Source organism: Mustela nivalis (genome assembly GCF_964662115.1).
Source record: "Mustela nivalis genome assembly, chromosome: 8".
NCBI classification, from domain to species: Eukaryota; Metazoa; Chordata; class Mammalia; order Carnivora; family Mustelidae; genus Mustela; species Mustela nivalis.
In genome coordinates this window covers 127,221,747-127,242,749 of record NC_139027.1, presented here as the reverse complement: position 1 = coordinate 127,242,749, position 21,003 = coordinate 127,221,747, and the positions used below count along the sequence as shown (strand labels likewise).

Sequence of the window (21,003 nt, the reverse complement as noted above, 5' to 3'; positions counted from 1 at the left end):
ATCTGAGCCACTGGAAGGATGGGTTGTCACTAATGGAGATGGGGAAGCCACAGAGAGAAGAGACTTGGGGCCAATGGAACAAATGGGAGTTCAATTTTGAACTGAGTTTGAGATGTCTATTAGACCTGATAGTGGAGATGGATAGTAGGTGCTTGGATATATATTAGTCTGGAATTTGGGAAAGAAGCCTGAGTTGGGGAGAAAACTTCTGGACTTACTGTCATATAGATAACATTAAAACCATAAGACTGTTCAAAGTCAGGAAGCAAGTGAGTACTGACAGAGATGATAACCAAGGACTGAGTCTTGTGGAATTTCAGCTCAATGTGTAAGTGCTCTCCATAGAGTAGACATTGTACTAGGGTCTAGGAACTGGGAAGAGACAGAGCTCTTGCCTTCTGGGAGAATTTGAGCCTATTCTTAGACACAGGCATATAAACTGATCACTTTACTATCTTGGCAAAATGTCACAGTAGAGTGCTGTGGGAACCCTTGGGTGGTGGCATGCATTCAACCTAGCCTGGCGATGGGTGGCCACCGGCTTTCCAGAAGACATAAAGCCTAAACCAAAGCTTGAGAAATAGGAATATTCAGAAGAAAGCAAGGAAGGGTGTTCTGGGCAGAGGGACTAGACCAGGTATGGTGTGGAGATATGCGTGGCAGTTTGAGTGAAGAGAACCAGAAGAAGCAGAAGCAGTTTGGTACACAAACTATGTTTGGTGTACGAAGCATGGAGGGAGAGAGGGCTGGAATTATCAGAAGGAGTGGGCTGGGGTAGGGAAGCAATGCGACACTTGTCAGGCTAAGGAGTTTAGATTCTATTCTAGGGGTCATGCACAACCATGGAAGGGAGCAGCAGTTTTTTTTTTAAGTTGAATTAGCCTTTTAGATATAATTGTTTGGCATAGATCAGAGCAGGGAGACCAGGGGCAGGTAGGCGAGTAGGCGGCTGGGACACTAATTGAAGGAAAAGATGGAATTGCTCAAACCAGGAGACTGGGCCCAGAGCCCAGACAAGCCCACACACATTTTCTCATGTAGAGACATAAAATCAGCTCGCGCTCTTTGGCATGTAAACTTGAGTCTCTCAATATATATATTTTAAGTTCAATGACTTGAATTCACATAGGAATCGTTCTGAGTGTATCGTCAAAATGCCTGGATTCAAGTCCTGTCTCTTTCATTAAGTATCTGGGTGACCTTGGGCGGTCATTCTTTCTTGGCCTCCATTTCCATATTTATGTAATGAGGGGAAAGGGATTGGTCCAAGTGATCTAGAAAATGTTTATGTCCCACAAATTTTGTGAACCTAGGTAAGAACTAATTTTCTAGGCTAGCTGGATCTCCCTCCTATTGATAGTTCTACCGGACCCCCTTTCTGGGGCTACCACCACCCCCGCCCCCCGCCATATAGTTATATCTCAAGTCCTAGCAACCATGACTGGCCAGGGGCCCTCAGTTCCCAGGAACTCGAGGAGACCTGAGGCATATTAACTGCACCTCCCATACAAATATGAGGCCTGGAGGTTTTCAGTCTCGGCCACACATTAGAATTATGTAGGGAAATTTTAAAAACACCAATGCCCAGGTTGTTCTTCAGACCAATTAAATCAGAATTCCCGGAGGTGGGATCCAGAGATTTGTATTTTCTAAGCTCTCCTGATTAACTATAATGCACTTTCAAGGTTAAGGGACACTGGTCTAAGGTGACCCATGGAGTCCCCAGCGCATGCTCTGCCTGTGCCCCCGGACCCATCACCTCACCTGCTCTACTTATTGCTGGTCACATCTGATGCCAGGGGACATGTGATAGCCCCTCCCAGAGGCAATGGAACCCATCCGCATCGAAGCTAAGAGGCCTCCGTCCCTGATCTTGGACTACAGAGTCTTCACTCCTCCCTGTCCTGTTTCTTCCAGCCTAGATTCTCCCACCTTCGCCAGTTTCAAAAAAAAACAAAAAACAAAAAACACCCTAGCCTGCCAGTAAATGCTAGGAGATGTTGGCTGGAGAGAGGGGTTGTCTGTGAGCCGGGGAAGCCCAGGCATCATCACGGTCAGAAGAGCAGCGGGCTCGGAGAAGATGCAAAACAACAGGAAGTAGTGACTTTGCCATGGGAAGCATTTGCATCCCAGTCCAATCCAGGCAGTCTGTCATCGTAATGAATGATGAGCCCAGTAGGGAGGCCAGAAGGTATCTGGTTATTACAGGCCCATTAAGACTATTTAAGGCAACAAGGAACAGCTGTGAGGAATAGGACACAGCCCTAATGGAGAGCAAACATTTGTTCATTCTCCAGCTCTGGATGGACGTGCCTCACGCATGGCTGCTGGGGGACAAAGCCAGTGTTGCCATGTTTCCCCTAGTCATCTGTGGGTGATAGTGGCAGGCAGCCTTGGCATGGGGCGTCACCATGGAGATTGATGCTTCGGCACAACCCAGGGCTCCCTTCTCTGCTCAAAGCCAACCTGAGCAGAAGCAGGGTAGACTTTCTGCTTCTCCCACAGTGTTTTCTCTCGGTTGATAAAATTAGTCATAGAGCATCCCGCAGGCAGGTGACTCCAAAGAGATTCTGGTCCCCCTCCTTAATTTTCAAATGAGGGTGATTCCGGGGAGGGACCTGGGGAATTAGCAGCAGGTGCCCCAGCCACAAAAGGGAAGGCCATGGCTGTTCTCTAACTCTGCGAACTCCTGGTGACCAAAATAGGAAAACATGGACTCCACCTGCTCATTTCACTCCACTCCCCGTGGCTGAAAATAGGGAGAAAATGGGCCCTTTCCAGAGGGTGGCCCAAAGACATCAGTAGACCACGTGGGTTTGGACTTGAGAGATTTTCTTGCAGGAAAAAGCTCACGTAGGAGAGACTTAACTCAGTGCTCTCTTTTGAGCTTATTTTTATTTTCTACTTATAATTCTCTTTGTAACTGAACAAACAGTATATTCTGCATTTGATATGAGAGGCCTCCATAACCAAGTGAGTAATTTTCAGGTGGTAACAGAGAAAAATCTCTTGACCAAGAGTTAAGACTTGGTTTTTTTATCTGTTCCTGACACGCTGGGGGGTCTTGGCCAAGACTGTTCCATCCGTGGGTCCCCACCACACCTCCTGTGAAATATTTGACTGCATAGCATGGACTTCTGCACTATGCTTCTATTTTATGTGGCTAGAAACACTCACTGAGTGCCTACTGTATACCTTGCACTGTTTGGAGCCCCAGAGATAGTTAGAATGCTCAACAAAGGAAATGAAGTCCCCACTTTAAAGGAAGATCATGTTCTTACCACAGCCTGTACTTAGATAACAAATCCCAGTTAAAAAGTTTTGTAGCAGGTGAGTAAGGCCAGCCCAGGATGTGGATGGTGGGGGGTGGTTGGGGTGGTGTTCGCTTTTGCTTTTTGTCAGTCATTACTTCCAAGATCAATCAGAATCTTGACAAAAGATGAGACACTGCATTGAAGAAAAGTAGGAGGGTGGGTGGAGGAAAAGCCTGAGTGCCCGGGCTTGGAAACATGAAATGTTGCAAACCAGTTCTTGGAAGAGAAACAAAGATGCCCGCCCATGAAAAGAGAAATAAAAATGAAACCAGCTGGGAGATAAAGAGGAATTTTACACCCCTTGCCCAGTTTTCCTGGATGAAATTAACAAGACCAATAGTCCTGGCTTGTAACAGCCCTCCCTTCACTCTGGCTGACTTTGTTTCAAGAAAGAGCTGTTAGCCCAGAGACAGCCACCCAGAAGCTCATGCACAAAGACAGAGGCAGTGTGCGGAGGGGACCATAAGTCAGTAGTCAAGAGTGGGATGCAGGGATCCCCCAGATCATGGGTTCAGAGCTGGGAGGAAAAGAGGTACCCTCGTATGAGCATCCCCAGGAGACAGTTGGCGTCGTGAGGGCAGGGCACATTCTTGCTCCTCTCTCTTCTACCAACCATCTGCAAAATATATATGAATACTAAATATCAACTTCATTGAATTACAGTGTGCTGGCAAAAGGCTTCATGATTAAGAATAGTTCTATCCAGGAAAAAAAATAAGGGGGGGGGCAGTATTTTTTTTTTTTAAGATTTTATTTATTTACTTAGAGAGAGAGTGAGAAACCATAAGCTAGGAGAGGCAGAAGGAGAAACAGACTGCCCCCCCCCCTTTTAGGTTTTATTTATTTCCTTGAGGGAGAGGAAAAGGCAGTATTTCTTAAAGAAAGACACCAATGCAGAATGACTCCCACATCTCTGGGCTGTCTGTGTAGGGACACCGAGTATTTGCCTTAAAATTTAAGTTGACTTGTCCCCAGAAATCTGCTGCTCCCATTTACCTTATTCCTAAGACAATGGTTCCCAAACTGTGACGTGTCCGAATCACCTGGAGAGTCAGGAAAGAACATTAGGACACAGGGTCGTTGACACGGGACAGGGCCCAGTCCTCTGCATTTGGCCACGTCCCCTAAGAAATTTGAATGACTACCAAAATTTGAGAACCATAGTCGTAAAATTTCTTTTTAAAAGAAACCTTGAGCTTTTATTTATTTTTTTTTTTGATTGAGCAATTTTATTTTATTTTATTTATTTTTTATTTTTTTTTAACTTTTTATTTTTTATAAACATATATTTTTAAACCTTGAGCTTTTAATGGGGGGCTTTTTAAATGGTGCTCTGGGACAATACACACAGACACGCACTCAACTCTTCTGCCTTGATCAGCGCTCCTGTCACAGACAAATACCCCCATCGTGCTGCCATCTGATTTTCTACTCGGCTTCCCCGGCAGAACTCATAAATTACCGTCTATTTAGTGACATGGTCGCAATAATATTTGCTCTCCTGATGCCACTCTGAGTAGATGTCATTAGTTATCCTCTCCTGCCTTCCCCATCCACATTTATAATCCCTAAGGCGTGGGCTTTTCAGTGCAGAAAGAGACATTGTTGCAAGCTTGGACCCTGCCAGGCCAGCCGGGCCACCAGGAACTCACACAGTTCCTTAGGGTGAAAGAGCGAAAGGTGCACGTGTCTCAAGATACTTGTTCATAATATATACAGAACTGCCTACCAAATAGATGATGCTGCCTCAGACGTGTGGCTCTTGTACTGTGCACAACCAGTACAGCTGTCCATGGCAGCCCTTCCCATCTACCAGCCAGCAGCGGACTTCAGTTAATATTAGTGTTTACTGAACTCGGACCTCCATGGAGATCAGACCTTGGGCCTCCAACACTTCACAAAACTTTCTCTTTCTTTGAATACTCCATCTTACCTGTTCCTAGGGTGAATGATTTGTCCTGCTTTGTCCAGGATCGTCGCAGTTTTAAAATGAAATCCTACAACCCCGGGAAGCCTTTTTGTCCAAGGCAAACCAGGATGGATGTTGCAAAGAGCCCCCATCTTTGGTCTTCTGACAGTAAATTGGATGTTTGTGATGAAAGGGAGGCAAAGAGTGAGTTCCAGAAGTAAACCGTGGGTGTCTGTAAGCACATCCTTAGGCAAGACAGGGAAGGACGAGACCCCAAACACCTGCGCACCCGACATGGTGTAGCAACCTACCATGGTTGCCTCCGGTAGTCACGAATCATCACCAAACTCCATGAGGTGTATTTACTTTTCATTGTTTTAAGTTTACATGCCATCAAACCCACTGGGGGGGTGGGGCAGAGGTGTACATTCCCTAAATTTTCACAAATGCATAGAGTCACGTAAACACCAAGAGGCACAAGAGTTCAGTTGGCAACAAACTCCCGTCCCTGCCCCACAGAGTCAACCCTTCCCCCACCCCTAATGTGAAGGGTGTATTTTTTTCTTTTTAGTATGTTAGGCTATAAACCATTCTTAGTGCTCACTATTCTGAGTGCTGAGCATAAAAACAGCCACTTCCTCTGTGCCTCCACGTCCCAAGTGGAGCACAGCCGCTGAATCTGTGGCACAGGCAGGTCCCTACTGCACCCCCTGCACCCCTTGCCCCCAGCCTGAAGGCCAGGCTCAGAAATGTGGCAGGGCTGGGAAGGGCAGTTATTGACTTAATGTTCAGAAAAGTTCATGGAGACCAGGAGGGACAAAATATTCCCTTCTAGTCTGTCTGCCTTTTGCAAAGCCCTGCCTTTTCCCTGACTCATTAGGCACCACCGGTGGACAAGAGGCATTCCTGACAAAAATGAAGGAAAGAGGGGATGTGGAGAAAGGGGACCCTCTTTCACTGTTGGTGGGAATGCAAGTTGGTGCAGCCACTTTGGAGAACAGTGTGGAGATTCCTCAAGAAATTAAAAATAGAGCTTCCCTATGACCCTGCCATTGCACTACTGGGTATTTACCCCAAAGATACAGATGTAGTGAAAAGAAGGGCCATCTGTACCCCAGTGTTCATAGCAGCAATAGCCACGGTCGCCAAACTGTGGAAAGAACCAAGATGCCCAGACGAATGGATAAGGAAGATGTGGTCCATATACACTATGGAGAATTATGCCTCCATCAGAAAGGATGAATCCCCAACTTTTGTAGCAACATGGATGGGACTGGAAAAGATTATGCTGAGTGAAATAAGTCAAGCAGAGAGAGTCAATTATCATATGGTTTCACTTATTTGTGGAGCATAACAAATAGCATGGAGGACAAGGGGAGTTAGAGAGGAGAAGGGAGTTGGGGGAAATTGGAAGGGGAGGTGAACCATGAGAGACTATGGACTCTGAAAAACAATCTGAGGGGTTTGTAGGGGCGGGGGGTGGGAGGTTGGGGGAACCACGTGGTGGGTATTAGGACACGGATTGCATGGAGCACTGGGTGTGGTGCAAAAAACAATGAATACTGTTATGCTGAAAATAAATAAATAAATAAATAAATAGATAAATTAAAAAAAAAAAAAAAAGAAGGAAAGACCCAGGGGAAAGGGTGCCTCCTGGTGGAGACCCTCCGAAGTATGCCAGAGAATGCCATGGTGGGCAGGCATGTTGGGGAAGTCCTGGCAGTCTGGACAGCTCGTGGAGAAAGTAGGCCATCAGCTGTGCCCCGAGGCAGCAGTTGGGCAGTGCCTGGTCAGCATTCCCTGGGCCTGGTTTTACTGCACCCCAGGGCATATCCTACCCAATTATCTCCAAGGATACAGGCAAACCATATGAGGAACATCATAACTGGCAGAATCTGCCAAGGATAGGCGGTGCACAGGGAAATGAAGTGGCAGGGCACTCCCCGCCTTGGGTGGCAGCTGAGTTGCTCCTGGGAGGTCTGTGTTCTGACATTTCACTATTTGGGCACAGTGGAAAGAGGCTTAGGTGCAAAGACGAGTGTGCAACGAAGGATGGCCAGCTTCAGAAAGGACCCTCCTCTCTCAGGAGAGCCAAGCCAACAGGTTGAAGGAACCAGCCAGACAGCAGGGGCCATTCCTGGTTAGAGCAGGGAACTAAAGTAGTAAGTGGGGAAACTGAGGTAGTTTCCACTGTTCTGTGGACTGATTCAGCACAGCAGGGCCTGCAAAGCCCAGGACCCCCACGGGGGTCTCTCTAGGTAGGTGGAGTGTCTGGCTTACGGAGCTCCGTGCCTGGGAGCGGCGAAGCTGGATGGGTGAGCGGTTGGGTCGCAGTCACAGGGAGAGTTAGGAGGTACCAGATCTGAATCTGACCTTCACGTCTGTGAAGCCTGGCAGCAGGGATGAAGGGAGGGTTCATGAGACAAGAGCTCCGAGCCACTTATCGCGCTGTTGGGACTGGCTCAGGCTCCTCATCTGGAAACATGTCCGGAGCATGTTCACTGGTGTAGAATAAAACTTGTACTCGTGGCGGTGGTTCACCGACCACCACTGCACGCCGATCCCTCCCCCGCCCACATTCTGCGTCACTTGCTTGCTCCTATTCTCTAGACCCCAGAGAGCAACCCCCCTTCCAGCTCCAGAACACACCAGGCTCATTCCATGTCAGGGTCTTTGCACTTGCTCTTGCTTCAGCCCTAGAATGTTCTTCCCCCTGCTTTTGCCACGGCTGGCTTCTGCTCGACGTTCAGTGTTCAGCGCCAGTGTGTTAACAAGACACACGTAGGAACACACCTGGTGTTGAGCAAGCCAGGTTTAAATCCTGCAGGATATCTATCTCAGTAAAAGGACATGAGAAATGGCTCTGAGGCTGTGGGCTGTGTTGGGAGATACGGGGCTTTGTTCGGGATTGGGCATTGTGAGGCAGTGGTAAGATTCGGGACCTTAATAAATCCTAGCTCTAAGAAGAGGACGCTGGACAGAGGCTAAAGCTGTGAGTGACAGAGGAGCAGCCGTCTCTCCTATGACCCAGGATAGGTGGAACTTTGGTCATATTTTTTTTTTTCTTGGCTTGGACAATATTCATACTGTGTCTGTTTAGTTAGCACCACACCGTGGTCATTTTTATGCCTTGCCCCATCTTGGCCTCAGAGTAGCCTCTGAAGTTGGCATTCTGAGAAATTGTTTATGCTCAAGAGTAAGACACCAGCATCTGGCTGTGAGTGCTTGGCCAGCTGCTTGGGCTTGCTGCTTTCTTTCTCAAATGTCACCTTTTCAAAAATGCCCTAAGCAGTCCATTCTATCTGAAGCTGTCCCTTGCTCCTAGGCACTGTCTACACTGGCACCTTGTATATTGCCATGAACACGCTGGGATATACAGGTTTATAAACAGCAATTATCTTGTCTGTTCGTTTATTGTCTGCACCTTCCCACAACTAGAACTAAGTTCCTTAGATCCTGGGTGCCATGTTCGTTGCTGTTATTTCTAGAACCCAAGAATGGCGTGTAGCACCCAGATGGTTGCTATGGAACAGAGGGACAGAGGGAGGGCGGGAAGAGGGCGGAGGAGTGGAGGGAAGACGGATCCACTCAACGCGTGCGCTCAGGCAAGTCATTTCCTGTTTCTAGACCTCACTTTGCCGGTCTCTAAAGTGAGGCGACAATTTGCTCAGAAGATCCTTCCACGTCGGACTTCTGAGGATCCTGTGAACGCCACAGCTCAGACCTGCAGGGGTGAGGAACATCCCCACACGCGTCTTCTAGGATATCCCCCAAATGATGATTGCCTTAGAAAAAGCAACACTGTTGAAGAGTAGGAAACATTTCCACACTCAGAGAAGAGTGTAAAAATAGAGCTCGCACTCTCGGGAGAAGAGAATGAGAAGAGGAAAGTGGAGATTGATAATGGATGATTATAATGAGATGGCAATTTTGGCTTGAAAAGAATGTGATTAGCGCCTAATGACCGCCGCCATTCCCTAGTCAATCTACTGTAACTAGCCACTAATGTAAAAATAATGGCCCTCGGCTGGCTCACTTTGAAGATGGAGATGAGTCTCCCTTTCATACTTTTACCCCTTCATATATATATATTTTTTTCCTTCAAGAGATTATCCCCTGTTACATTGCAGCTCCCTAAAAAGGGAAATGGACATATGATCAAAGTCTGCCAATTAGGGGGTCATTACTGCTCACTCCGAGGTGGCTCTGTTAGGCCTCGCCTCCTCTACCTCGGTCAACAGCATCGTGGCCCCCAGGCTCACCCCTCCTCCCCCAGTGCCACCGAGGGACACAGAGAGCCTCCCAGGGCTAGGTCAGGGGCCCGTGTGGTTTCCCAGAGAAGGGCCACTTATCACAACTGCTTTGCTCAGCTTAAGATTTTTCAAAGGATATCGGCATGCTGGGTGCACCCTGAAGGTTATGGCCTGGATGTTGAGATGACTCCCAAATTGTGCCATTTAAGGACTCCGAGTGTGGACAGGGATCTTCATCAGATCTCTGCAGTATCACAGCACAGAGGAGTATGATAATTCTGTGGGTCCCCCATGGCGTAGGGCAAAGGCAAAGTACGTGGAGGCAGAGGAAACAAAATACTATCCAAACTGTCCATAAGTGGACAGGAAGAATTATGAGGTAGTGAGCTCTCTGTCACTGAGTGTATCCAAGTAGCTGATGCTATGGATCAGCCTTCCCACTGCCCAGAAGGTCACTGTGGAAGGGAATACAACCAGATAGTTTTTAAGATCACTGACACCTCTGAGATTAAAGAGAACACACAGAAACCACCTCACCCACTAATGTTTTCAACCATCTGTCCACCCCATTCATTTATTCCAAAGGGGATTCAGGTAGATATGAAATACAGGCCAGTGTCAGACTCTAGAGGTAGAGACAAGAACAAGAAGCTGCCCTTTTCCTGGAGTAGCCCATCATTAGGTTGGGAGACAGGACTTCCAAACTATTGGATGTAAAGGAGTCCATCCGATAATAGAAGTGACCCACTAGCTGGGGAGGAAGTGGAGTGCTGGGAAGAGTAGCAGGGATGGAGGTTTCACGAAACAGAAGATGCTTGAAATGGGTTTTAAAGGGTATGGAGGAGCTTTCCAGGCAGACTCAGGTGGAAGAGAATTTCAGGCAGAGGGAACAGCATAGATAAAGTCCGTCTCGGAAGTCTGGAACACCTGAAATGGTCTGTAGCCTTGCATTTGGTTCCCTATCTTTAGAATACTAGCCTAAGGGCAAGCAATGAGGCTGGAGGAGCATGTAGGGACCTTGTATCAAAGACTTTGGAATTTATCCTGAAGATAATGGCAAGGGGAGTAACTGGGTCCTGTTCACATTTTAGAAAGATCTCTCTGATTACAGTGGAGAATGGATTGGAGGGGACAAGACCAAAGCAAAAGAAACCAGTGAGGAGACTCGTGGGAAAGTGTTTCTCCAGGTAAATTCACTATTTGCAGGAAGAGTGGCTGTGCATTAGAACCACCCAGGGAGTTTAAACACTGCGGACAGCCTGTGTCCCATCCCCAAGGAGTCCAATGAAATTTAATAGGGCTCTGACTTTGGGAGTTTTGAAGCTTCCCCAGACGGTTCTAATGTACAGCCATAACAAAACCTTCAGCGAACCATAATCTAAGCCCTAGCACATAGTAGGTACTCAACAGATTCCGCCCCCCCCCAAATAATGATGAAAATATTTGAAGTGTCCTATTCATGGCTTCATACCACTTTCGTTGGTTGGATATCATGGAATATCAGATCCAACACTCGGCTCCTAGCTCTCTCAAGTTGGCCTTGATCACACAGAGTTTCCAGTAAAAAAACCGACCCCAGAGTACCCGCTTCAACCTTGAGAAGTCCAGTGTTGCCGGTGAGACAGTCATGGCCCGCCACTGCAGAGAGCCAGGAATAGATGGGCCTGGCAGGTTGTCTGAAACAGCAGGAGCTACTGGGCTGGGGCAGGAGGGTGAGGCCCCAGAGCTAGACTCTTTGGGTTCTACGAGCTACTACAAAAGCAAGAACCACTTGCGGTCTAGGGATGCCCTACGCCGATGGCGAGGGGGATGCAGGGTGATGTCATTTGTAATGAAGAGAAAGGGAGGAGGAAGAGGACGAGGGGAAAAAGGAGAGACGGGCCCTCTGGAAAGTGAGCACTTCTCTCTCTCTGTGACCTTTGTCACACTGATATTTCGGGCAGAGATTGGTGCCCAGAACCCAGCACCTGCTTTGCTTCTCCTCTGGGATGCTTAAGGGTTTGTGACACACACAGAATAAAATTCTGATCAATTAATAGCAGGGAAGACACTCTAGTACGTGGGTCTGAAACCCTGGGGAAGGCAAACTTGGGAAAACACAGCTTAGCCAGGCAGCCTAGGCAAGGGTTTCCCACCCCATCTCCTTTCCATCTAGAATGGCGAGGTAGCAGAAGGAGCACCAGTTCTACCTTCCCAGCCACTGCGGAGCTGAGGATCCCAGTCATGCTTCTAGAAGAAAGGTCAACAAAGGGCAGCCACAGGCTAAATCCCACCCAACACCTGTTTTCATAAATTAAGTTTCATCAGATCCTACCCAGCTTTGTCTGGGACTGCGTTCCCTCTGCAACCACAGACCGTGAGTGCAGGCGGCACAGAGTACTTGGCCTGCAAAGCCCAGGCTGCTGACCCGTTACAGGAAGTTTGCCAACGTCTTCTCTAGAAGACCCACCCAGGTTGTCTTAACACACGGGAGATTGGAAGCAAGAAAGGGGGTACTGTGAATGAGCTGGGCTCTTCCTAGGCAGTGGTCCTGCATGCCCACTGATGGGTGGCATTTTTGACCATTCAGCTGGTGGGCTTGTTGAGGCTGAACCTCGTAAGGGATGGATGGACAAAGGCAAGGCGAGCGTAATGAGATGAGAGGATGCTGGTCTCCCTTGCACTGCAGACAGGGCTGTTAGACTGAAAGAATCACAGATCCAGCCTCAGAAGCAGTGCCCAGCCCTCAAGCAGGGCACTCGGCCCATGCCGCAGGCTGCGGGGTGGAAACAGGAATCAGATTGTGGCCCGGCCCTCATGCTGCTGCAGTTTCCCGACCGCTGTTCCTGCTCCCTTAACCGCCCAGCGTCCTTTTCTGTGAGATTAGTGACTGTACCCTCCCTGTGTTGCCACCACACTCGGCTCCTAGCTCTCTCAATCATTCCACGTGGTTGTTGACTTGTCTGTCTCCTCTTGGATTGATGACTCCCAACCCTTCCCCCAGCTCCGATTGGGAACGTCTGAGTCCAGACTCCCACTCTGCATCTCAGCTCGGGTGCTGACTGGTCATCTCAAATGTGCTTCTGCTGTTGCAGCTCTTACTGTGTGGAACACGGTGAGAAGCACACGGCCTCAGCAGGCGTCAGGCGCCATTCTAAGCACTTGAAGTGCCCAGAACACGATGTGTAGTTCCTGCCTCCTCGGTCTCTCTCTCCTCATGTACTTCCTCCATCTCTGCAACTGCTGTGGCTCTCCACTCACTTCTTCCAGCCAGCACTCTAGGAATCCGCCTTCATCCCTCTTTCCTTCATGGTCCACACCTACAGCAGATGTGCTGGCCCCTCTCTACACTCGCCTTCCCATCATGCTCACCCAGTGCCCACCACCTGGAAGCACCTCTGGCTTGTTGCCCAGGGATTTTTCTAGAGAATATGCACCGCTTACTCGCAGAGCATGGCGGAAGTGCCAAGGGATTTCCTAAGAGTTGTCCTCAACCCATGGTACATGAGAATTGGTGGGTAGATACCCCCAACCTGCAATGGGCCTGTGAGATGAAAGCCTGGATGTGCACTGTGGTGACTTGCTTCCTGGGGTACCATGTACTGACTTCCTTCCCGTGATCGTATCGTTGCCCCCACTCTCTCACCTGTGCTCCTTAGGATTGCCTCCCAAGGAAGATCTCCTCTTCAAACCTTTGTTTCCAAGTCTGCTTCTGAGGGAACTAAAATCTACAATATTCAACTGACCATCCTGAAAATAACCACTTCTCACTACATCTACACCAGTAAAGGGTCCACGGTCACCTCATCTCTTACCCGGACCATGGCAACAACTTCCTAAACGATCTCCCTGCCTCCTCCCCAGGCATCCTAGAACCCGTGTCCCCTATTTGAGCCAGAAGATACTTTGTAAAATATAAATCAGATCCGCTAACTGCACTGCTCAGAACCCTCCCATGGCTCTCCACCTCACTTAGAATAACACCCAACTCATGACACCGGTGACCATAATACCTTTTATAGTTTGAGCTGCCTCAGCCCCTGTGGATGCCCCCCCATCACGGCTCTCCCTGCCTTACCCTTGGATACAGTCATTTGGTTACCGTTGTAGCACCTGCTGTTCCCTCTGCCTGGAAAGCACATCCTACTTTGGGCACAACTGAATTTTTCACGTGATTAAGGAGTTTGGTACTACACGCAGCACTGGGCGTGGAGCATAAACAATGAATTTTGGGAAAGTGAAAAAAAATAAAATTAAAAAAAAAAAAAAAGAGTCAAGTTAACTGTTCCCTTCTTAGAGAAGCCCTCCTGGACTGTATGATCTGAAGAAACTCTCACCCTCCCTTCTCCCTGCTTACTTTTCTTCATAGCACTTCCCACGGTCTGAGTTTACATATGTCTTCTCCCTCATCCGTGGCATCGCCCGGTTGACTAGAAGCTCAAAGGGAACTTTGTCTATTTCTCTGTATCCCGAGTAGCTACAGCAGTGCCCAGTACATATTAGGGACTCAGTAAATACCTGTTGAATGAGTGTGTTAATGAGCAAATGACTCCCCTCCTGAGCCACGTCCGGGCTCTTGACACACAGAAGGCATCAGTGACATTTGAGTCAATGAACGAGTAGATAAGTTGATGACGGGGCCAAGTTCACATTCTCCCCAGGCCACGCCGAAGAAGACGGAGCCCTTTGACCATCCCAGTGGATCCGATTTCCCTGCCGGCTCATCGACACAATGGAGAAGGCCCCTATCTCGGGCCATTCTAACCACTCTGTCCTTCCTTTCTAGGCTTTACCAGAGGGGCAGACGGCTTCGTGGGACACAGCCAAAGAGGATGGAAACCGCAATAAGAATCGATACGGAAACATCATATCCTGTAAGAGCCCTGGGGGCCTGGGGAGCAGCCGACTCAGGGCCCAGAGGAGCCCGGGGCTACTCTGGTCACACTAGGGGCAGGGGTTATGGGTTCTGCTGGCCCCCACTAGGGGCAGGTTCATGACTTCTGCCAGTCCCCACTGTGAGAGGAGCAGGTGCTGTAAGGTAAGTGCCTTGAACAGCACATGCCCGGCGTCGCAGAGGCCTGCATTGGCCAAGACACTTGGTGGCCCCGAGCCTGCAGGAAGAAAGCATGTTTTGTGCAGAGGTCAGGGAGGCACGCAAGGTCATGACTCTTTGTGTGACAGTGAGCTTTAATATTCCTGTAATCACCCGTGATACATGGTTTGATGAAGGCTGTGATGCAGAGTGGTTAGAGCCCTGTGGAGTCAGACTGCCTGGGCTTCTATCCCAGCTCGGGTCCTCGGCAAGTTACCTGACCTCTTGAAGCTTCAGTTTCTTCCCTTTGAAATGTTACAAACAATAAAGACAGGGTCATTTTAAAAAGGTAGGTGAACCTTTGCACAGTGCTTGGCACCATTACTTTTAGCCACAGAGTTAGTTTCTCGTGGTCCCTGAAGGTCAGAACAGATAAATAATTCCACCTTCTTTGAACCAGAAATCACTGACTACCCATCAGGTGACATGAAGTCATCCAGGTTGGTAGGGGGATGGGCGTGATCAGGGGTCCATTCTGGAAAGATCACTAGGGTAGCTGATTGGGAGGATGGATTCAATTGGGAGAGCCTGGAGACGGAGGGACTGGAGGCTACTGCAGTGGTCCCAGCAAGGGACAGTGAAGCCTGAATAAGGATGGTGCTAACACACAACATTGTGTGTGACTGTGCGTAATATTCAGTGCTAGACAGTGAGACAGGGAGAGAGACGTAGGTCACACGGTATTATCACTACAAATACTGATATGCACAGCCTTCAAAGCAGCATAAATGCAGAGAGGACAAAGTTACTTCATGCAAAATGTTGAGCCTATAGCCTGATTGAAACAAGAGCTGGCAACAGCTTTTGTCTGCCATGGTATATTCAACCTGGACCTTTTGACATCTCATTGATTGTGTGCATTGCATCTCTGGTCTCAGCTCTTAGGATTACCCCGTCTAGCCAACAACAGAGGGGGAAAAAAAAAAGACCTTGAATAACAAATTATTTCTAGCCCAGTTCAGTGTTTTGTTTTGTTTAACTGTCTAGACATTGCCTAAGAAAAAAACTTGGAGGAAGAAAGCACAAGATACAGGCAGCTTGCAAAGGAAGAAAGAGGCAGAAGTTTTAGCTTAGCTGTTTCCTGTGCTGATTTAGGAATGGGCTATGAATGGTAGAACTAATCAGAAAACATTTATAATTTGTCTCTTGGAAGATAGTAATGTAGGCAGCAAGATTTCTTGCAAGTAAAGCACTGAAAAGAGATGCTTGAACAATCAGGATGTGTGTTTTTAAGACCCACAATGTGTGGGCCTCTGCTGACCCAGGCCTTGTGCTGGGCCCTCTGTCTCTGCTCCCATGGAGCTACCGTGCTGGGCACAGGTAGCAGCTCACTCTGGCCATCCTCTGCTCGGGCACCATGCATACCATGTCCTAAAATTATGGACTGTGAGACCTTAGGTGATCACGCCAAATCTTAGTCATCTCTCTGTAAATTGAGCACAATGAGGTCTTCCTCCTGGGGTGTTGTGCAGATAAGAAAAGATAAAGACTAGAGCACTGTGAGGAGCCCTGGCCTCTCTGAGAGACAAGAATATCCAGCCTGGGCCAGGCATCCATGCAAAAGTCCATGGGGGCTAAGGATAAAAAGATACACCAAGCTGTCTGTCTTCCAGATTTCCCTGCCCATCCTTGGTCCCCAGCACCTTCGCCCAAGCCCTTGTCAGCTCTCACCTGGACTCCGTCCAGCCATTTTCCTACAGCTGCACATCTAATCAGACCCCCAAATTCCACTTATCTATCTCTGACACAAGCCAGGGGGACATCAAAATGTCCCATCAAAATGGGAATTGGATCATGTCGTTTCCTATGGAAAACCCTTCAAACAGCTTTCCTGCATTTCTAAACATTCCTTATCCAAAGGCCCTTAGTCACCTCTCCAACTCCTGTTTCATGATGTGTCCTCTCCATCCCGGTTTCCTCAGTGAACCCACACTGATCTTCAGTCTCTTGAGATTTCTGCACTCCTTCATGCCACAGGGCCTTTGCACACTCTGTGTCCTCTATCAAAGTGCCCTTCCCACCTCACTTTGCTCTACTACTAAGTTCTACTTATTCTTCAGATCCTTCTCAGTTATTGCCTCCTCAGGGAATTCTTCTGGCCCTTCAGATTTGGTCCAAACCCCATTATTCACTCCTTGGGGACAATGCATGTCTTCTCTTAACCCTCCTCCTCATTGAGATTTGAGAGGCATTTGGATGATTATCTGCTGACTGCCTGTTTTCCTCACTGGAATAGATGCTCTGTGACAGCAGGCAGATGACTGTACTTCTGTGTCCCCAAACCTGGTGTATGGCTGGGGCTCAGCAAATAGAAACTTAATGTTGGAAAGCAGACTCTGTGCAAGACCCCAGAGAGCTTCAGTCATGGACCACTCCCTTCTGGCTTCTCAAGTAAAATAGAGAATATTCGGGAAGAACAGAGAGATGACAGAGGGTACAATGATATGCAGGAGGAAGAAGGGACTGAGTCTGAGGGGGGGCAGAGAGCTGGGACACAGGAAGGGGCAGGAAGAGAACCATCCTGGCCCCTGCAAAAGCTGCAGCTCAGAAGGCGGGATTCCAAGCAGCAAGGAGAAACAATGAAGGGGATTGAACTCCATCCCTGGGGGTGCCGAAGACACTGTCGGCTCTCGTCCCACCCACACCCCATGGCCGCCCCCCCTGGTGTAGAGGAACACCAGCAGACTGTCTGGCATCCTCAACCGGGACTAGGATGAGCGAGCGAGGCAACCGGCATGCAACGTTCAAGAAGACGCCATGCTCGGGGGAGCGACCCCGAGAGCAAACGCCTCACTGAGGGCTGTGCCCTGGGCGCCTCACTTGCTTCTTCCCCCTCAGGCTGCCCTGACTGCTTCTCTTCACCCGAAGACCTGCTTCGAAACTGGGGCAAGACACTCTGTGGAAAAGACCGTCTCTCTCTGGCTGGTGAAATAAAATAGCCCAGCTCCTTCCCACATCCCACTGAAGGTGTGTTCTCTACCTTTTCCAGAATTCCCACAGGGCCTGGGCTGCCGTTGTCCACCACAGGAACAGGCTTGAAACACCCCCTCTTGGGGGCTGCCTTCTCTGGGCTGCCTCCCCGCCTCCGCTTCCTGCCGGTGCCCCTTGCTCCCGCATAAACCACATGCACTGGGGTCCTCCTCCCGCATCTCCTTCTAGGGAAACCCAGAGATGGCAGAGGGAATTCAAACACCTAACGATACCACCTCAACGGGCCCGAACAATCCTTCTCACAGACGGATCAGTAATTCTCCAGGACACCGCAGCCCGAGTCGGTCTGCACTCCCTACAAAAAGAGACAGGATCAGGCAACCTGTGCATCCAAAAACCCTGGAAGATGTGCAGAGGAACCGAGCAAAGAAAGAGTCGTGGAATTGAAACAGGAAAGGGGAAACAGAGACAGCCCCGAGGAATGGAAAGTGTTCCTGTCCTTGTATGTGTCCCTCCCAAAGGCAAAGTCTGCCGCGGCTTGATAAATAGAAATATTCTTGGCACAAGAAGAAAACCGGGTGTGATTAGCATCTTAAGGAACCCAGAGCTCTGGGAGGCTGGAGTGGAGGACAAAGACCCAGGCCAGGAGGACAGAGAAGATTAAAGGGGAAGAGGAGGAGGGAGAGCGCTGCCTGCAAATGAAACAATGAAAGAGACACCTTGGTTAAATCAGCCCTTTCTTCCAAAGGAGGCTGTTTAGAATTGGGTAGCGGAGACCATGGGGTTTCCAGCGGTGGGATGACAAGGCAATGAAAGGGAAGGAAGTGCACGGAGATCCAGAACAAAGAGTTCTTTGCTTTCAAGTGGCTCTGGGACAGAGTCTGTGGACAAGAGGAAATTTCAAGACCACCCCCCCACACTCCCGCCCCCAGCGTTCCCATGTGTCTGTGCTTCTGGAGGGGGTGTCCTGGGCTGGCGGTTAGAAGTTGCAGGGAGGGGAGGAAGTGACTGCAGAGGGTGCAGATTTCATCAGCTCTGTCGGGGCGGGGGGGGGGCAGGAAACAGATGGGACCCTCCAGGGGGCAGGCGGGAAGAAAATTGAAATCAAGTGGTTTTTGTATAAAGGGGTGAGCTAGGTAGGTGGGGGGAGAGGACAAGGAATAGTGCAGCCCCTGAGGCTAAGTGTTCAGAGGAGAAGCTACCAGGACCCCCCAGAAAGATAGACGACCTAACTGGAAGCGTGGCCTTCATAGGCACTGCAGCGAACTCACGGTGACCCCAGCAAACAGAGCCGAGGGAGTAAGCACGTTCGTCACGTTTTCTCTTGCTCCAGCTCGTGCAGGTGGTTTGCATTGGCCAAACCCAACCCAAAGCCGGAGGACGGGGGAACCTGCAGACCTCGTTCACTGGGCCAAGGTATACCAGAATACTGGACATGGGCTCAGGCAGAGCCGGGTTCTAGTCTCAGTTCCGCCCGGGACCAGACGCATGACCTTTGGCAAGGTCACTTCCTCTCTCTGACCCTCGGTTTCTCCTCTCTCAGGGCACAGAGGGCACATTAAGATGAATGACTGCTGAATCCAAATCCAGCGTAGCGACTTTTAAACCCAGCTGAGACTGAGTCCAGCCTCTTTGAGCTCACAGGCAAGGAGTGATGGGCCAGAGATGTGGAGTCCCCAGCCCAGGTCACACCGTGGGTCTGTAGGATGGCCCCGCCCAGCACTCCTGGCTTGTGCTGCCAGGATACCATGTGACCCTGACAAGGAATCCTTCTGCATCAAGACACATCGTGCTCTCAGGGGAGAACGTGCTTAGGGCTCCGACCTCAGAACAAATGGTCGACTGGGATGAACTTTTCAGAGAGGCCCTTCTCACTTCGAGAGAGGAACTCAGGTTTACAACAAACCTAGAGGCTTTTCTCACAGTGGTTTCTCTGCTGATTCTGGGAAGACAGACCTGGAATGGCAGAGCGGGTGCGTTGTTCAGTGTGTCTGGCTCTCAGTCTGCCTTCTCCTTTGGGGTCTCTGAGGGCGGGGTGGGGACCCTGCAGATGGGCCCTGGTACAGAAGTCGTCAGTGCCCTGGTTCATCAGAAGACTTGCTCTGGCCACTGGAGCCCTCTCTGCCTGCCTACAGGACAAGCAAGAAGTACCAAGAGATGAACCGTCCCCAGGAGCAGCCTTCAGCCGTTGACTGAGAGAGTGGATGTGTGAGCATTCTTCCTCCTCTCCCCTGAGCCAGAAAAACCCACTGGAGCTCTCAGCAGGATGAAGCCATAGTGATCTGCCATGGGAGCTTGCTTGACGACACACCCCTTACCAGATTCCTTCCTCTGTCCATCTTCTTCCCATTCCCCTTCCCACTTCTGGGGAATCACCTCCCATGCTGACTACTTGTACTCAAATCCTGGTCTCAGATTCTGCTTCCAAAAGAACCTAGATGAGAAACCGTCCTTCCTTCCAGAAAGTTCCTTTAATGGAGTGTGGGCAGGACAGCCTGCTTAGGATGAAGCAGTCAATGGATCGGGTGGTCCTTGTGTCTCTCACTTCTCCCAGTGCTCTTCTCCTCTCTGCCTAACTTCTCTGCCCCCCTCCAAAGAGCCACCCAGCCTCAGCCGGCACAGAATGGGCAGAGCTAGGAGGTGCAGAGACTGCCAGGCTGTTTTCCTCTTCTACCCCAGCCACCCTCTCTCTAGATACTGGCAATTCAATCAAGACTGAAGGTGCTGACCTTTACCTTCAATGAGGTACCAGGCAGTCTCAGTGGAATTGTCTGCCTCCTCCCTATCCACTCGTGCAAGATGATGGCATTAACATTTCCAATCCTTCCAGGAAATGATATTTCAGCTCCACAGTTCATTGTAATGAGCCAAATCTCTTTTCTCTGAAAAATTGCACCTTTCCTTTACCCTCCTGAGTGCCCAGAAGACAGGAAGAAAGCACATCATACATCCAAGTGAGAGTCTCTCCCCAGCCCCACCTCTCTCAAGTGATTCTTTTCTTAAGTGGTTTCCACTCGAGAAGACCCATTTGTAGGGCTACCTTTGTTGGGGGAGGAGGGGAAGAGAGGCTGTGGTTTGTTTGGAGAGTTAGAATGGTGGGGTGGGGAACACAGTGGGATGGGCAGTGTTGGAGTCAGAACTGGCACAGAAGGGGGGTGGGGGCGGCAGGTCTTGGGGTTTCAGGAGGAGTAGGGATCCCACCAGTCCATGAGAAAGTTCTCGATCTTACACCTTTTCCTGAGTTGTTAAACTTCTTGGAGATTTGAGTTTCTCATCCATAAAATGGAGTGAACACACTCACACACACACACACCCCACTACCACCACCACCACCACCACGTCAATCAAATATCAAAACATCCGTTAACCTCCTTAAAATAGTACCTGGAATATCGTATTCATGCCACACAGATACATTCCTCTGGTTCACCACGTAACACAAGGCGGGTGTCTAGTCCCAGGGCCCAATTCCAGAAGGATCTTTTGGTCTTTCCCAAGACAAACTGAAGAGAAGAACAAGGGCAC

General features: G+C 49.4%; 2 protein-coding genes across 17 annotated transcripts in view; one reads left to right on the top strand and one right to left on the bottom strand.

Annotated features, from left to right (window-relative positions):
• LOC309871534 (uncharacterized protein) overlaps window positions 1-21,003 on the bottom strand; it is a 218,480-nt gene that overhangs the window by 23,635 nt on the left and 173,842 nt on the right. The window lies entirely within an intron of this gene.
• Window positions 1-21,003, top strand: part of PTPRT (protein tyrosine phosphatase receptor type T) — a 1,049,177-nt gene that overhangs the window by 953,052 nt on the left and 75,122 nt on the right. For all 16 annotated transcript variants that reach the window (XM_082744638.1, XM_082744637.1, XM_082744651.1 and 13 more), the window contains one exon: window positions 14,242-14,329. In XM_082744638.1, the coding sequence (XP_082600764.1) occupies window positions 14,242-14,329 (88 nt within the window). The remainder of the gene's footprint in view (window positions 1-14,241; window positions 14,330-21,003) is intronic.